The sequence below is a fragment of the Chiloscyllium plagiosum genome, chromosome 4 (assembly GCF_004010195.1).
Source record: "Chiloscyllium plagiosum isolate BGI_BamShark_2017 chromosome 4, ASM401019v2, whole genome shotgun sequence".
NCBI lineage: Eukaryota > Metazoa > Chordata > Chondrichthyes > Orectolobiformes > Hemiscylliidae > Chiloscyllium > Chiloscyllium plagiosum.
The window spans coordinates 111,944,277-111,961,569 of NC_057713.1; the positions used below are offsets into that span (position 1 = coordinate 111,944,277).

General features: G+C 40.9%; 1 protein-coding gene across 3 annotated transcripts in view; it reads left to right on the plus strand.

Annotated features, from left to right (window-relative positions):
- Window positions 1–15,399, plus strand: part of dscc1 (DNA replication and sister chromatid cohesion 1) — a 37,305-nt gene extending 21,906 nt beyond the window's left edge. For 2 of the 3 annotated variants that reach the window (XM_043688973.1, XM_043688975.1), the window contains exons 7-9: window positions 1,812–1,969; window positions 6,397–6,545; window positions 15,116–15,399. In XM_043688973.1, the coding sequence (XP_043544908.1) occupies window positions 1,812–1,969; window positions 6,397–6,545; window positions 15,116–15,221 (413 nt within the window). In that variant the 3' untranslated portion in view covers window positions 15,222–15,399. The remainder of the gene's footprint in view (window positions 1–1,811; window positions 1,970–6,396; window positions 6,546–15,115) is intronic. The other variant, XM_043688974.1, reaches the window with a different exon arrangement.
- The last annotated feature ends 1,894 nt before the right edge of the window (window positions 15,400–17,293 follow it).

A 17,293-nucleotide genomic window follows, 5' to 3' on the forward strand; every position in this document is an offset into this window, starting at 1 on the left:
AGCAACAATTTATTATCTTTGTTGCCTCTTGACTTGATAATCCCAACTCATCCAGCTGGTCTCCCATATTCCTCCCTGTGCTAGGTGGCTGGGGTTTCAATGGTTAGCATTGTTGCCTCACATCACCACTGACCCGGGTTCTTGGGCTGGAATCTGTGTGAAGTTTGCATCTTCTCCCCGTATCTGCATGAGTTTTCTCCGAGTACTCCAGTTTCCTCCCACAGTCAAAAGATGTGCAGGTTAAGTTGATTAGCCATGCTAAACTGTCCAGGGATGCGCAGGCTAGATGCGTTAGCCATGGCAAATGAGGGGTTATGGGATAGGGTGGGGTCTGGGTGTGATGCTCATTGGAGGGTCGATGCAGACTTGATAGGCTAAATGGGATTCTATGATTCTAAACCTGTGGTCATTTGCAACTCTGTTGTCACTGCAAGTCCTGTTTGCCCATCAACTCTGTGCTAACTGATTTACCGTAGCTCCCAGTCAAGCAATGCACTAATGTTAAAATTTTCATCTTTCTCTCCACAGCTTCACTGTTCCCTATCTCTGTAACCTCTCCCCACCCCACAAACCTCCAGGATATATGCACTCCTTTGTTTGGGCTCCTTCAACATCCCAGATTTTAATTAGCCTTCCACTAATCATGGCCACGTTTTCATGAGAGCAGCCCTTAAAATACACTTCCTCATCCTCTCCAACCCTCTACCTCTCTTTGCCCCTTTAAGATACTTCTGAAAACCTTGTTTTGGCCAAGCGTTTGCTCATCTGGCCGAATATCTCTTCATGTAGCTTAGTCGAAGAGTGTGGCGCTGGAAAAGCACAGTTGGACAGGCAGCATCCGAGGAGCAAGAGAGTTGACGTTTCGGGCATAAGTTCTTCGTCAGGATGTGACCTGACCAGCTGTGCTTTTCCAGCACCACACTCTTTGACTCTGATCTCCAGCATCTGTAGTCCTCACTTTCTCCTTATGTAGCTTTGTGTCATATTTTCCTATACAATGCTCCACTATAGGACTTTGGGATCATTTTATTACTTTAAAAGAATTATACAAATAAAATTTGTTGCTATGTTGCAGTGAACAGATTGGGTGTGTCGTCCCATGGTCACAGGTGATGCCTGCAAGATTGCTGTTTACTTGTGTCTGTTCCTTGTAAGGCTAACCTTGCACTTTGCACTTTGCTCTGTATTGATACAGCTATGATTATTTACCTTCTTTCCTTTGTTCACAGGGACTTGGACGGAAGGGCTTAAATTTTTTACTTGCATGCTTGAATCCAACTAGAATTCTTAAATCATTCAACCCTCATGCTTTTAACTCTGTAGACTTGTCCTGTGTGACCTATTCTGAAGTTTTTCTGAATGTTTCCAGACATCTTCAGGTGCCCTTCTGCTGCTGAAACTTCTTTTTGGTTGTAAGAAAAGGGTGAAAGTTTTCTCTTGAGATAGTGAATACCGTTTTATAGCTCAGAACCGATTGACATTTTCTACAATTTGCTGTAACATGTTAAAGGCAAGTCCAATTCCATCCCCTCATATGCAGTTGTAGAAAGTGGAGCCGCTTACTGCCCAGCAGATTGACATCAGCCAGTAGAGAACTTTCACTGGTCTGTATGTAATGTGGACAACATCACAGTCTACATTTACCCAGTGAAAGATGTTGTTGTGCATTTTGATTTACTGTTCTGCCATCTAAACCATAACATTTTGTAGATAATAATGATTGTGAACCTGCCTGTCTGTTCTGTATGTGGTTGTGGACTCTGTCTGAACGTATGTTTATAAGTTACCAAAGTGCTGCACTCCATTTTCAGCAGAAGAAGTGTTTTATGCAATAAATGAGGATGAAGTTTGTAAATCCATCGCACTGATGCTGTTAAGAAATGCTGTAAAATTCAATCTGTCTGAGTTTGAGGAGGTGTGGCAACAAAGTGTACCTGAGGGCATGTCAACAAGGCTGGACCAACTCAAGGTACACATTTCTTGAATAGTTGGCATTCTGTTTATGTCCTAGTGGATGCTTTGTGCTGCCCAGTATGAATACTGAATAAGATAATATTTTATCTTGCTTATTATACTTTAAGATACTTTGCTCCCATACAGCTTTTTCCTCCCTTCCCACCTCCACCTACCTTATTATTCACCTACACCCGAGTAGACAATGAGAACAATGCCTTCTCCCATATTATTGCTAGTATCATTTGGTGTTTGCACTAGAAGATTCAGGAATTGAATTCCTTGTCACTTCTTCTTCATTCTTTGTTATTTCTCTGAAGCTATGGCTAATTCCTGCACGGTACCTCCTCTGATGAACAGGCCCATATCAGTATCGGACAACAGCGAGATTTAAAATAAAACCTGAGGCCAACCAGAGGAGATATTAAAAAATGGCAGATGGATTTGTGTCACTGCTTAGAAAATTCACTGGCATTTAATAATCACCCTGATTTTTCCATTTTGAAAACTAGAAGGGAAAAGAGTAATAGATTTAATTAACAAAAATCACAATCAAATCTTTAAAAGACAAAAAACAAACAGCAACATCCCAACAACCATGCCCCATCCCTCTGGCCTGTACTGCAGTCCTTGCCTGGGCTGCTGTTCTCACTCTCAGAATCCAAACCATTGTTCTCATATATTTCACAGTAGTATTAGCTGCTTTCTGTTTGATTCCTGCTTTCTACAAACAGCTAATGCAAACCACTGTAATACTGTACATATTGAATTTGATCCCTGTGCCTCCCTATTATCAGGAATTAGATGTTTTTTCACCAAAATGAAAATACTGCAGATGCTGGAAATCTGAAATAAAATCAGTGTTGGAGAAATTTGGTGGGTCTGGCAGCATCTGTGGCGAGAGAGAAAAAAAACTGATGCTGTCAGACCTGCTGAGTTTTTTCAGTACTTTTTTTTATTTCAATCTTTCTTCTTTGTCTACCCCATCCCCATCCTCAGCTTTTTCCCAGACCCTGTGTCCAATCTTCTTCCTTAGCTCTGTGGTGAATTTCTGTACCATTGAAAGCACAGTTAGATTAGATTACAGTTTGGAAACAGGCCCTGCGGCCCAACAAGTCCACACCGACCCGCCGAAGCGAAACCCACCCATACCCCTACATTTACCCCTTACCTAGCACTACGGGCAATTTAGTATGGCCAATTCACCTGACCCTGCACATCTTTGGATGGTGGGAGGAAACCGGAGCACCCGGAGGAAACCCACACAGACACGGGGAGAATGTGCAAACTCCACACAGTCAGTCGCCTGAGGCGGGAATTGAACCCAGGTCTCTGGTGCTGTGAGGCAGCAGTGCTAACCACTGTGCCACCGTGCCGCCCACCGTGCCGTTGTGAAGATTGATTCAGATATGGGATATTTCCAGGAACTAATGAGAATTTACTCTGTTCTTTTTCTGTCAAACTCAGTTGCACGTAGCTTAATAATTGCCTCAGTCATGTATCACAATGTTGTGTGGCACGTCAGCCAGTAAATATTTGGAGCTGCTCTTGAACTGCATGTGACAAAAAGCATTAGGCCCACCCAGAATAAAATTATGGTTCATTACTTATATCCCTTTCTAAGGTGGTTTGGAAAATAAGATATCAACTATGGCCATCCCATCCATTTAAGTCCAGTAAACCTTCTCAGAACTGTTTTGAATTCATTTACATTCTGCCTTAAGTAGAAAGACTATTGTTGAATGCATTACTTCAGGTGTGGCCTGGTAATTTGTGTGTTAGGACTAGAAAAATTACCATGAAAGCTGCCTGAGGGTGGTACGTGTATGGAATCAGCTGCCAGAGGATGTGGTGGAGGCTGGTACAATTGCAACATGAAGAGGCATTTGGATGGGTATATGAATAGGAAGGGTTTGGAGGGATATGGGCCAGGTGCTGGAAGGTGGGACTAGATTGGGTTGGGATATCTGGTCGGCATGGACAGGTTGGACCGAAGGGTCCGTTTCCATGCTGTACATCTCTATGACTCTAAGTCACTTGGTGGCAACATCAGAGCACTGCTTGCTGAATGTGGGAGAACAAAGATTAAACCAAAGAGTAATTTAAAAGGAAGACATGTTAAGGATCCCCCCGTCTCTTTTTAAAAACTAGTTACAACTATTGTTTTCCTAAAACTAGAGGCTATTTGTTGAAAGTGAGAAGGGAAAGATTTAAAAGGGACTTGAGGACCAACAGAGAGTGTGTGTCTGTGGAAAGAGCTGCCAGAGGAAGTGGTAGAGACAGGTACAAATACAACATTTAAAAGGCATTTGGACAGGTACATGGATAGGAAAGGTTTAAGAGGAATATGGGCCAAATGCAAGTAAATGGGACTAGTTCAGTTTAAAAAAGCTAGTCAGTATGGAGAGTTGGGCCGAAGGGCTTGTCCGTGCTATATGTGTCTACGACTAACTCCTGTTAATCCTTGATTTCATGGTATTTTGGCATGAATGAGTTTAAATGTCCTTGAATTTCTGGACCTAGAAAGGTGCTTTGTTTCAGTCATAGTAATTTCCCCACCCTCCTTCATTTCCCATTGCTCCATTTAGGGAATGTTATTTATGGCACATTCGTCAGTCAATGCACTGTTCAATTATTCCTTCTATGATTCAAAGTGAAAGGTAAAATGGCCATAGTGCTGCTGTCTCCTCAGAACGAGGTGACTGGTAGCGGTTTAACCTGAGGATCACCATGCCTCAGGTGAGGGGAGAAGTTGAGAAGGTGGGATGTTCATGGTAACCTCAGTCAATGCAGGAGTTGAACCCACACTGTTGGTGTCACTCTGCATCACCAACCAGCCCTCCAGCCAACTGAGCTAACTTATCCCCTATGACTTGCAGCCTTAGTTTGAGGAATGGATTTTTGATATGTGTAGCTCCCAAACAAAGTAAGAAATAATTAACCAAAGGGAGAATGTGTTCATTTTCTTGAACCTTAGCAAGCACAACACCACCTATCCTCCAAGACATCATAGAAATGACTGGGTCCACAGCAAAACCTGCAGCTCCTCTGCAGAGAGAGCACCTGCTGCTGTTCGAAATTGAGTCCTCTGAATTGCCATATTTGTTTGTTAGCAATTACCACATATATTGGATGTAGGATTGCTCGCTGAGCTGGAAGGTTCATTTCCAGACATTTTGTCACCCTTCTAGGTAACATCTTCAGTAGGTCTCCAGGCGAAGCACTGCTGATGATTCCTGCTTTCTATTTATATGTTTGGGTTTCTTTGGTTTGGTGATGTCATTTCCTGTGGTGATGTCATTTCCTGTTCTTTTTTTTCGGGGGAGGGAGATGGGGTCTAATTCGATGTGTTTGTTGATAGAGTTCCGATTGGAATGCCATGCTTCTAGGAATTCTTGTGTGTGTCTCTGTTTGGCTTGTCCTAGGATGGATGTGTTGTCCCAGGCAAAGTGGTGTCTTTCCTTATCTGTATGTAAGGATACTAGTGAGAGAGGCAGTGCTTCACCCGAAGGCCCACTGACAATGTTACCTAGTAGGGTGACGAAACATCTGGAAATGAACCTTCCAGCTCAGTGAGCAAACCTACATCCAGAACCTCAACCTGAGCTACAAGTCTTCTCAAAATTCACTAAGACCACATATACTCAATAATGTTGGCACTTTTGTCCGATGAAATTACTGCTGAACAGTAAATAGAAAATGGACAGAGCAGTTATATTACTATTTTTGAAGCTGTGTTTCTTGTACCACCATGTATAAAATGTTCAAAGCAGAATTTTGTTAAATATCAGGAATTTGGAGCACTCATAAAACAACCTTGCATTAAAGAAAAAAAATGGAAAAAAAGTCAAAAGCCTATATTATGTTTTTTCCCCTTCTTCTCCTCTATCAAAGTCTCGATTGCACACTGAAATGCTGTGTTATGGCACGGCATTCTCTGCAGAAATTCAGATGTAATTCTTCATATGTACCCAAACTTCATGTTATGCAGTATCACAGGCGAGTCCATCCAGTTCCAGAAAGAAGTGAATTCACTTGTTTCACAAGTGGAATCAGGCCATTTGGCCCATCAAGTCCATACCAACCCCCTGTAAAGCACCCCACATGGAATCTCCCACTCTATCCCTGCATTTACCCAGAGCCAATTCACCTAACCTGCGCAGAGATAGAATCAAACCCAGGTCCTTGGCACTGTGAGGTAACAGTGCTAACCACTAAGCTACCATAGCACTCTTAGGAGCAGCCAATCATGGTCATTAAGAATGGAAACCTGGCCAAGTATGGTAGCACCGTTTCATTCCAGCCAGTGAACCTAACCTGAAGTTATTTGTGCTTTGTTACTGGACATTTACTGTTGATTTGATAATTAATCAGTTGTTTCTTTCAGATTTCCTTTCACAATTTTGTGCTAAATGCATGCTTATATATTTTTCTACTGTACAGGGTATAGCTCTTGTAGATAGAAATTCAAGACCACAAGTGATTTTTCAACTAAATGTCGAGGATCTGCCAGAGAATATTCAGGAGCGTTTCAACAGCCTGTTTAGCATCCGAGCAAAGTGGACTGAGGAAGATATTGCTCCATATATCCAGTGGGTACCTTTAGCATTGAGTTTGTTCTGTCTGTTGCTGTTCACTGTGAGTTACTGAATTCTTTGTTTTAAAAAGATTAAAAAAAAGTAGACCCAACAAACTTATGAGTTACACTTCATCAATTATATGTTGCCTGGTCTGGAGAGAAGGTCTTATGAGGAAAGGCTGAGAGACTTGAGTCTGTTCTCATTGGAAAGAAGAAGGCTAAGAGGGGATTTGTTAGAGACATACAAGATAATCAGAGGGTTAGATAGGGTAGACAGTGAAAGTCTTTTTCCGATGATGATGACGTCAGCTTGTACGAGGGGGCATAGCTACAAATTGAGGGGTAATAGATTTAAAACAGATGTCAGAGGCAGGTTCTTTACGCAGAGAGTGGTAATGGCGTGGAATTCCCTACCTGCTAATGTAGTCAACTCAGCCACATTAGGGAGATTTAAACAATCCTTAGATAAGCACATGGATGATTCTGGGATAGTGTAGGGGGACGAGCTGGGAATAGTTCACAGGTCGGCGCAACATCGAGGGCAGAAGGTCTGTTCTGCGCTGTATTGTTCTATGTTCTGTAAGTGATTTCAATGGACTGTAGAGATAAACATTTCATAGATTTCTTCCTATCGTAACAATTGTTTCACGCCTTGCCTATTTTCACTGCTTGTGCCTGGGGTTACTGCTATTTAGAGATAACGAGAGTCCAGAGACAGTATGTTCCTTTTAGGGTGAAGGGAATGTTGGTCAGTGTAGGGAATGTTGGATGACTAAAGAAATTGAGGTTTTGGTCAAGAAAAAGAAGGAAGCATATGTGAGGTACAGACAGCAGGGATCGAGTGAATCCCTAGACAGTAGGGCAGTAGAAGTATACTTAAGAGGGAAATCAGGAGGCCAGTAGCTTTGGTAAATAGTGTTAAGGAGAATCTAAAGGGAGTCTACAAATACATTCAGGATAAAAGAGTAACTAGGGGGAGAATAAAGATCAGCATGGCTGCTTATGTGGGGAACTGCAGGAGATAGGGGAGATAATAAATAAGTATTTTGTATCAGTGTTTACTGTGGAGAAGGATATGGAAGTTAGAGAACTTAGGGGAATAAATAGCAACATCTTAAAGTATGCATATTACAAAGGAGGAGGTGTTGGATGGCCTAAAATCTATGTAAAGGTGGATAAATCTCCAGGACCTGATCAGATGTACCCGAGAACTTTGTGGGAAGCTAGGGACATGATTGCTGGGCCCCTTGCTGAGATATTTGTATCCTTCATAGCTACTGGTGAGGTGCTGACAGACTGCAGGTTCTCTAACGTGATGCTGCTATTTAAGAAGGGTGGTAAGGAAAAGCAAGGGAACTATAGACTGGTGAGCCTGGCATCAGTGGTGGGCAAGTTGTTGGAGGAACAGGATTTACAGAGGAGCCTCGATTAACCGAAGGACACAGGCGGGGAGTATTTAATTTGGTTAAATGAATGCCAGATAATCGAATGCTGGATAACCTAGTTAGCCAAGCATTATGATCTTGTTCAGATAATCTGAAATTCAGTTAATCCAATGCCAGATAATCAAGGTTCCTCTGTACATGTATTTGGAAAGACAAGGACTGATTAGGGATAGTCAATATGGCGTTGTGTATGGGAAATCATGTCTCACTAATTTGATTAAGTTTTTTGAAGAAATACCAAAGAGGGTTGATGAAGGTAGAATGGTGGATTTGATCTCTTCAGTAAGGCATTCGACAAGGTTCCGCAAGGTAGACTGGTTAGATCACATGGAATACAGGGAGAACTAGCAATTTGGATACAGTGCTGGCTCGACAATAGGAGACAGAGGGTGATGGTGGAGATTTGCCTTTCAGACTGGAGGCCTGCGGCGAGCACTGTACCACATGGATCAGTACTAGGTCCATTGCTTTTTGTTATTTATATAAATGACTTGGCTGTGAACATAGGAGGTATGGTTAGTAGGTTTGCAGATGACACCAAAATTAGAGGTGTAGTGGACAGCGAAGAAGATTACCTCAGCGTACAACAGGACCTCAATCAGATGGTCCAATGGGTTGAGGATTGGCAGGTGGAGTTTAATTTAGATAAATGTGAGGTACTGCATTTTAGACAGGCAAATCAAAGCAGGACTTCTACACTTAGTGGTAAGGTGCTGGGGAGTGTTGCTGAACAAAGAGACCTTGGAATGCAGGTTCATATTTCTTTGAAAGTGGAGTCATAGGTAAATAGGACAGTGAAGAAGGTGTTTTGTATGCTTGCCTTTTATTGGTCAGTGCATTGAGTATTGGAGTTGGGAGATCATGTTATGGCTATCCAGGACATTGCCTAGGCCACTTTTGGGATACTGCTTGCAATTCTGGGCTCCCTGCTATTAGAAAGGATGTTGTGAAACTTGAAAGGGTTGAGAAAATATTTACAAGGATGTTGCCAGGGTTGGAGGGGTTGAGCTATAAGAGGCTGAATAGGCTGGGACTATTTTCCCTGGAGCGTTGAAGGCTGAGGGGTGACCTCATAGAGGTTTATAAAATCGTGAGGGGCATGGATAGGGTAAATAGCCAAGATCTTTTCCCCAGAGGAGGTGAGTCCAAAACTAGGGGGCATAGATTTAAGGTGAGAGGGAAAAGATTTAAAAGGGATCTAAGGGGCAAATGTTTCATGCAGTGGGTAGTGTGTGAATGGAATGAGCTGCCAGAGTAAGTGGCAGTGGCTGGTACAATTACAATATTTTAAAAGGTACCTGGATGGGTATATCAATAGAAAGAATTTAGAGGGATATGGGACTAGATTAGGTTGGGATATCTGGTCGGCATGGACGAGTTGGACCAAAGGGTCTAGAACATAGAACATGGAACATTACAGCGCAGCACAGGCCCTTCGGCCCTCGATGTTGTACCAACCTGTGAAATTATCTGAAGCCCACTAACCTCCACTATTCCATTCTCATCCATATACCTATCCATGACCATTTAAATGCCCTTAAAGTTGGCAAGTGTACGACTGTTGCAGGCAGCGCGTTCCACGTACCTACTACTCTTTGAGTAAAGAAACTACCTCTGACATCTGAATATATCTATCACCTCTCATTTTAAAGCTATGTCCCCTCATACTAGCCATCGCAATCCGAGGAAAAAGGCTCTCATTGTCCAACCTATCTAACCCTCTAATTACCTTATAAGTCTCAATTAAGTCACCTCTCAACCTTCTCTCTAATGAAAACAGCCTCAAATCCCTCAGCCTTTTCTCATAAGGCCTTCCATCCATACCAGGCAACATCCTAGTAAATCTCCTCTGATCCCTTTCCAAAGCTTCCATATCCTTCCTATAATGCGGTGACCAGAACTGTAGGCAATACTCCAAGTGCGGCCACACTAGAGTTTTGTACAGCTGCAGCATGACCTCACGATTTAAAAACTCAATCCTTCTATCAATAAAAGCTAACACACCCTATGCCTTCTTAACAACCCTATCAACCTGGGTGACAACTTTCAAGGACGTATGTACCTGGACCCCAAGATCTCTCTGCTCATCTACACGACCAAGAATCTTACCATTAGCCCAGATACTCTGCATTCCTGTTACTCCTTCCAAAGTGGATCACCTTACACTTTTCTGCATTAAACTCCATCAGCCACCTCTGCAGCTTATCTATGTCCCTCTGTAATCTACATCTGTCATCACTATCCACAACTGTATCAACCTTAGTGTCATCTACAAATTTACTAACCCACGGATCTGTTTCCATGTTGTACAGCTCACTGAATCTACTGTACGACTGTATTTCTCTGGGAATCTCGACCTTCCAATATTTTATCGTTCTTCACTTTTGTGCTTTCTAATATTTTTAAATTTCAAGTGTAACCATTTGTTCTAATGTTCTGAGGATTAACGGAACAGGAACTTGGCCCATCTGTTACTCACTTCTCAACATTTGATTCCAAGCCTGGATTCTCACTTTAATAATCCAGGCCAGCAGTAACTTCAGATCCAAAGTACCGTTCTTCCATCCTACCCTTCTGCCACAACACTGATTTCACATTGAAGAGCAACACCAGCTGTACCTGCATATGAGGTGCCAACCTAGTAATGTTAAACACAGAATTACATGCAACTTACATATCAATGGCTATGGCTAGAGCTAAGCAATTCTACAACCAACAGGCGGGATCAAAGATCTGTAGCCCTGCTATATTCTGTCATAAATGGTCATTAATAAGAAGGTGTGAATTCAGTTCAGTCTGTAAGATCACAGTAAACTGTTGAAGTCATTGGATACAGCACTGACATATCACCAAACTCTCACTCCCATAAGCTCAATGCTGAGCATCCTGGTCCCCCTAATCTGAACATATACATGCTGGACTGAGAATTGATCGAGGTCAAGTCTAGAATGAATAGGAAATGAATCAGGAACACTGAAACCATGTAAATTGGGAAATGGAATTACTTTAGACTTGAATATGTTTTGAATACGCCCAATGCTAGAAAGCAGGCCTTACTGTTGCATTTATCTAGTCGATAGTTCACTTGGAGATCTTCTGGTGCAGTAGTGGTGTCCCTATCTCTGTGCCATAAACTCTGGGTTCAGGTCCGACCTCAGGATTTGATGGCCACCAAAGGAGTTTTGTAACAAGGCCGATAGGTTGATTATCAACCTGTGCAGCCTTGGGATATGCCTGTGGCAGGTAGTAGGACTGGAAGAGTTTCCTGGTCAGTTAGACTTAAATGGTAACTGCAGCACAATAGTCTCCTCATGTGAAAACAGTACATATGCAGGTTGGTGGCACACAAGCATTAGCCTTATTTCAAAGGATTAGAAACAATGTTTAAAGTTTTAATCGTAGAACATAAGCTCCCTGATTGAGAAACTAGAAAAAGCCAAACTTGAATAAGTGCAATTTTGAAAAAGGCTTAGAGTTAATTACATGTTAAAGATGGAACAATGTTGACTTAAAAAGTTAACAGCTAGAAAAACAAGATCATAAAACAGCACGTGGGCTCACTTAGGTAACGAACTAGAGACCAGTCATTTACAATCCTTGTAAGCTGATAGCAGAAATTACTTAGGCCTGGTGTTTGCAAGTAGCAGATCACTGAGAGAAGGGAGCCAAAATACTTAACAGTTAGTAGACCTGTGCTGCAACTGGGTGGTAAAAAAAAGCAAACTTCATTATTTGCTGCATGAATGCAGGTTGGGCTTAATGTCAATTGGTGTTACTTGAAGGAAGCAAAACTGGAAGACAGCCCAGATTGAGGCTACTGGAAGAACCTGCAGTGGACTTCATGGACTCTCGGAGGAAAACAAAGCATCCAGATGAGCTTGGAATTATTGATTAGACAACCAGAACATGAGAATGAGGTATCCCCAGTCATAGGGGTTTGGGGGAGGGGATGATTGGTGGGTCATGAAAGTCTTGCCTCAGAAAAGCTGGAACTGAAGCAAATCAAAGTAGTTTTCAGAAGCTTCTGGCAAAAATTTGGATGGTCCTGATAGAAATAAATAACACTTAAGATTTCAGAAAGTATAAGGGAATTCTTGGGGGAAATAAGAAGTAAGTGCGAATGCAAAACATCCACAGTTATAGATGACATTGTTAAATTAATTATACTTATTTTGTTTAAATATTGGATACAATAAAAAGTTTGCTTTTACTTAGAGGTATGAAATCTTGTGATGCAGTTCCATTGGTAAAACAAGGTGTTTGGATTTTACTTCAGGTATTAATGATCCCGAACAGGGTTGTAATAATATATACTTGAAATGTGAAGGAAGTAAGCTGAAGGAGATGAGCAACACTATTTGAGCTCTGTGAGACATCACTTAAAAAAACACAATGGATTCTGTCAACCTCAGCCCAGGAATTAGAGAATTCCACTGAAAGTTTTGGTTCTGGGATGAATTGAACAAGTTAGAATTGAACTTTTCTTAGTTCATACCTTAGCATATACTTTTGTTCCCTCTAAGGAATAAAGGGGAAGCATTGAAAGGATTAGCCAACTGATTATCAACATAGTGAACTAGTCATGATTTTCTCCCAAGGCCAACACATTCCAGAGTGGATTTAAACCTTCTATCTCAGAGCTGTGGATGCTGCCCACTGAGTTATAAAACCTATTGGAATTAAATCGTTTGATGACAGAAAGTTGCACTAAGTGTCTATTCTTGATAAGACTTTACACTTTAATTGAATATAAACAATCGCTGCACCTTATCAACACCCTTCAATTTATGTAGCATTTTTAACATAGACAAACTTCCTGAAGTGCTCCAATGTGAAGAGTGAATATCAAACTTGGTTGAGGAGTTGTGAGTGAAGGCTTCATCAGAGAGATGTGTTTGAAGGGAGTTCGAAGATTTACAAAGTTGGAGACGTCATGAGGTTTAAATGGGAAATTGAGACAGATAGGATCAGGGTGATTGGAAGAGTCTGCCACCACTGGCAGAGAGAGGGGAGAAGCAAAGAAGGGAGCATGGAAAGTGTTGTAAAGTTGGAGGAGAACTTCGTGAAATGACGTCAGTTAGGAATTTTAAAAAGTTTTGGGTGAGAAGTATCTTAATTGACATTGTGATTTTGGTTTAAGATTTTTTTGTTAATCACTGGCCTGATTGTGATTTCACATTTTAACATTCTGACAGCCATTTCAAGAGGCAGTTGGCTAGTCACCATGGCATCTGCTTTGTGTTATTCAATTTCATCCAATCTACTCCTTTTAAAAGCATTCAACAAGGCTTTTTCAGTGCCTGGTAGACAGTTTTAGAAGAATAAAGTTCACTGCTTGCTGTCTTACACTCAAGTTGTTTATTTCAAACCTTATGTAGCAGTGTGCTGACTCTGTCTTCATACAAAAAATAGTTTTTGTTGAGCTGTACATTTAAGAAGGAGTTATCTCTGCTATCTGAAATGTACATTTAAGAAGGAGTTATCTCTGCTGGCTGAGTTCACAGAGCTAAATGAGCCAAAATCAGCTTACATTCCCACTGCTGATCACAACAATATGATTCCAAGTGTATGATTTGGAGATGAGATCAACATAGCAGTGTCTATCTGTCTGGCAGCTGTGGATAGTCTGTTTAAGTCAATTAAATGTTAATTAAGTTTATGGTTAAGCCTTGGACGGAACTTTGGAAGCTTCTTTGACATGGTTCCTCAGTTGGCTAGATGGCTGGTTGGAAGGCAGAGTGATGCCAACAGCATGAGTTCAATTTCCACACAAGTTTAGGTTACCACGAAGGACTTTCATCCTAAATCTCTCTTATCACAAGAGGCATGGTGACACTGACGATAAACCACCACCAGTCATCTCTCTAATAAGTCACAACAGGCTTAAACCTGTAAGATATGCTTGACATCACAACATGCTGTTCTGATATAAAGATGCAAGTCTCCCCTCAATAGCTGTCTCTTATGCAATCATTATATTCAAACAACTATCTATGTGTGATGCAGCTAACATCAGTAATCAGAGAACCCAGTTTTCACATGTAAGTCTGACTTTGTAGTCTTGTATATAGTTAGTGTTGTAAGTAAAGTTCAGGATATTTGTTTCTCAAGAACCTAACTCTATGTGAACTATGTTGCACAGGTAACATAGAATATCACATTGGCATCAATTGTTATGAAGCACATGGATATTTTCTGTTAGATATGTAAGTTGCTGTTGAATGTACAAATTGATTCTGCTTGTTTACTTGTGAACAACTGTAATTACATTCAGAATTAATGAACTGACCGTGAAGCACACATGAGGAAGATATCATACAAATACAAACTTGTCACTTAATAATAGGACAGAAATTCTGTTTTGAATTCTTCGGCTTACCTGACTTATGTTTAAGCTGTGAAGTTTCAAATGGCCTTTATACTCTGATTGATTGAATAGCTCTGGATATTAAGAAAATTACAAAAAGTTGCACACCTTTATTTGATACCAACTTTTATAATAAACAACTCCTGAGTCTGTTCATACAGGCAGAAATAATCTTTTCACAAAATCTTCCTGGACGGAGGCTTTCGCTTAATGATTTCAAATAGTTACCTGTTCTCTATTTTGTGTTTTTGCCTACCATCAGTCATCAGGAGCATCTTTGGCTGATGGTTAATGTTTGTTGTAGGCAGCATTGCATCGAACCCAGAAAAACCTGTTCTCAAAAGACTCCCCTTTCCATATTGAGATTTGCACTAACTGAAATTGAATAAGAATTAAGTATTGCTGCACAAACTTCCCACTGACGCCATCAGATCTCCCACTAGTGAAGCTGACTCTTAAGAACCAAATTTGCCAATTGCACAGAATACCAAAAACCTGGAAAATTAACAATATCTCGTTGGTAGATTTGTAAACTATTTCTTATTCCAAGTGGAAATGTTGGGATGAACTTTTCACTAAGATTTACCCTCCACATTTTTTAAGCTTTAAACTTATTTGTTCCCTTCCCCAGAAGGATAAATGGAGTTCGTCTTAGTTTAATTTTTTTAAGAAAAAGCTGACTACTGAAAAACCTGTTAATATCATTTCATATATCTAACCTTGTATTTAAACCAACTTACAAGCTCTTTGATTAATCTCCCATTTTAACAGGGGTTTATGTGGAGAGAAGCAGACCATTGGAACTTTACTGACAAAATATGCTCGTTCATCGATGCAGAATGGTATGAAGGTGTTTAGCTCCAGAAGGCCCGTCTAATGATGAATTTTAATGCTTGAAATCCAACAGAAGAAGGTTTGCCTAAAAGATGTTCAATGCAAGTGCATGTTTGCCTCTCATTCCATCTCCCATTTTTGTCGATTCGAAATTGTCATGAAAGTATTTTTCAGAATCCACGTGGTATATCTTGGGTTTGTTAATAAAAATAAAAGATATATTTCCTGGAATTGCACTGCCGTTAATTCTGTCAAAGGAATAGGCTGTTACTTTAAACTTCTGTAGTAGAATAAAGTCATAGAGATATACTGCAGGAAAACAGACCCTTCAGTCCAACTCGTCCAAGCAGACCAGGTATCATCATATAAATCTAGTCCCATTTGCCAGCACTTGGTCCATATCCCTCTAAACACTTCCTATTTATGTACCATTCCAGATACCTTTTAAATGTTGTAATTGTACCAGCCTCCACTTCCTCTGGCAACTCATTCCATACATGCTTCTTCTGCATGAAAAAGTTGCCCCTCAGGTCCCTTTTAAATCTTTCCCCTTTCACATTAAATCTATACCCTCTAGTTTTCCACTCCCTCAAACCGGGGAAAAGTTGCATATTTACCCTGTCTGTGCCCCTCATGATTTTGTAAATCTCGATAAGGTCATCCCTCAGCTTCCGATGCTCCAAGGAATACAACCCCAGCCTATTCAGCCTCACCCTATAGCTTGAACCCTCAAACCCTGGCACCATTCTTGTAAATCTTTTCTGAACCCTTTCAAGTTTCACAACATCCTTCCTATTAGCAGGGAGACCAGAAATGAATGCAGTATTCCAAAATTGGCCTAACCAATGTCTTGTACAGCTGCAATATGACCTCCCAACTTCTGTACTGAATACTCTGACCAATAAAGGAAAGCATACCAACTCCTTCCCTATCTTATCTACCTGTGACTCTACTTTCAGGGAACTATGAACCTGCACTGCAAAGTCTCTTTGTTCAGCAACACTCCCCAGGACATTACCATTAAGTGTATAAGACTTGCCCTGATTTGCCTTTCCAAAATGCAGTACTTTCCATTTATCTAATTTAATTCCATCTGCCAGTCCTTGGCCGATTGGCCCATCTGATCAAGATCCTGTTGTATTCTGAGGTAACCTTCTTCACTGTCCACTACACCTCCAATTTCAGTGTCATCTGCAAACTTACTAACCATACCTCCTGTGTTCAAATACAAATTATTTATAAAAATGATGAAATGTGTGGGCCCAGCATTGATCCTGTGGCACTCCACTAGTCACAGACTTCCAGTCAGAAAAGCAATTCTCCACCACCAACCCCTGTCTTCTACCTTCAAGCCAGTTCTGTATCGAAATGGCTAGTTGTCCCTCTATTCCATGTGATTTAATTTCGCTAAACAGTCCACCGTGAGGAACCTTGTCGAACACCTTACCAAAGTCCATATAGATCACATCCACCACTCTGCTTTCATCAATCCTCTTTGTTACCTCTTCAAAAAAACTCAACAAGTCCATGAGACACAATTTCCCACACACAAAGCTGTGTTGACTACCTTTAATTCGTTTTTGCCTTTCCAAATACATGTAAATCCTGTCCCTCAGGATTCCCTCCAACAATTTGCCTACCACTGATGTTAGGCTCATTGGTGTATAGTTCCTTTGCTTTTGCTTACCACCTTTCTTAAATAGTGGCACCATGTTAGCCAACCTCCAGTCTTCCAGCACCTCACCTGTGGCTATCGATGATACAAAATCTGAGCAAGGGGCCCACAATGTTGTATCTAGATGTGTTAGCTATACTTTTCTTTTTAAAACCTCAATGTATTTGTAGTTATGTTATCTGTGATGAAAATCGCAGCCTTTGTTGCACTTTCCAGTCTTGCACAATTGTGTGTATTCAGTCGGTGTTGACTTCATGTTGATTGTACAGTGAATACAATATTTGACATAAGCTGATCACATATCCAATTGCATTGCAGCAAATGATGACTGAGAGTGGAGTACTGATTACACCAGACCTTGTGCTTATGTAATAAAGGGAAAAAATGCTTAATATGTAACTGCACTGAGTAGTGTGGTTCAATTGTCCTTCTTTTCACCA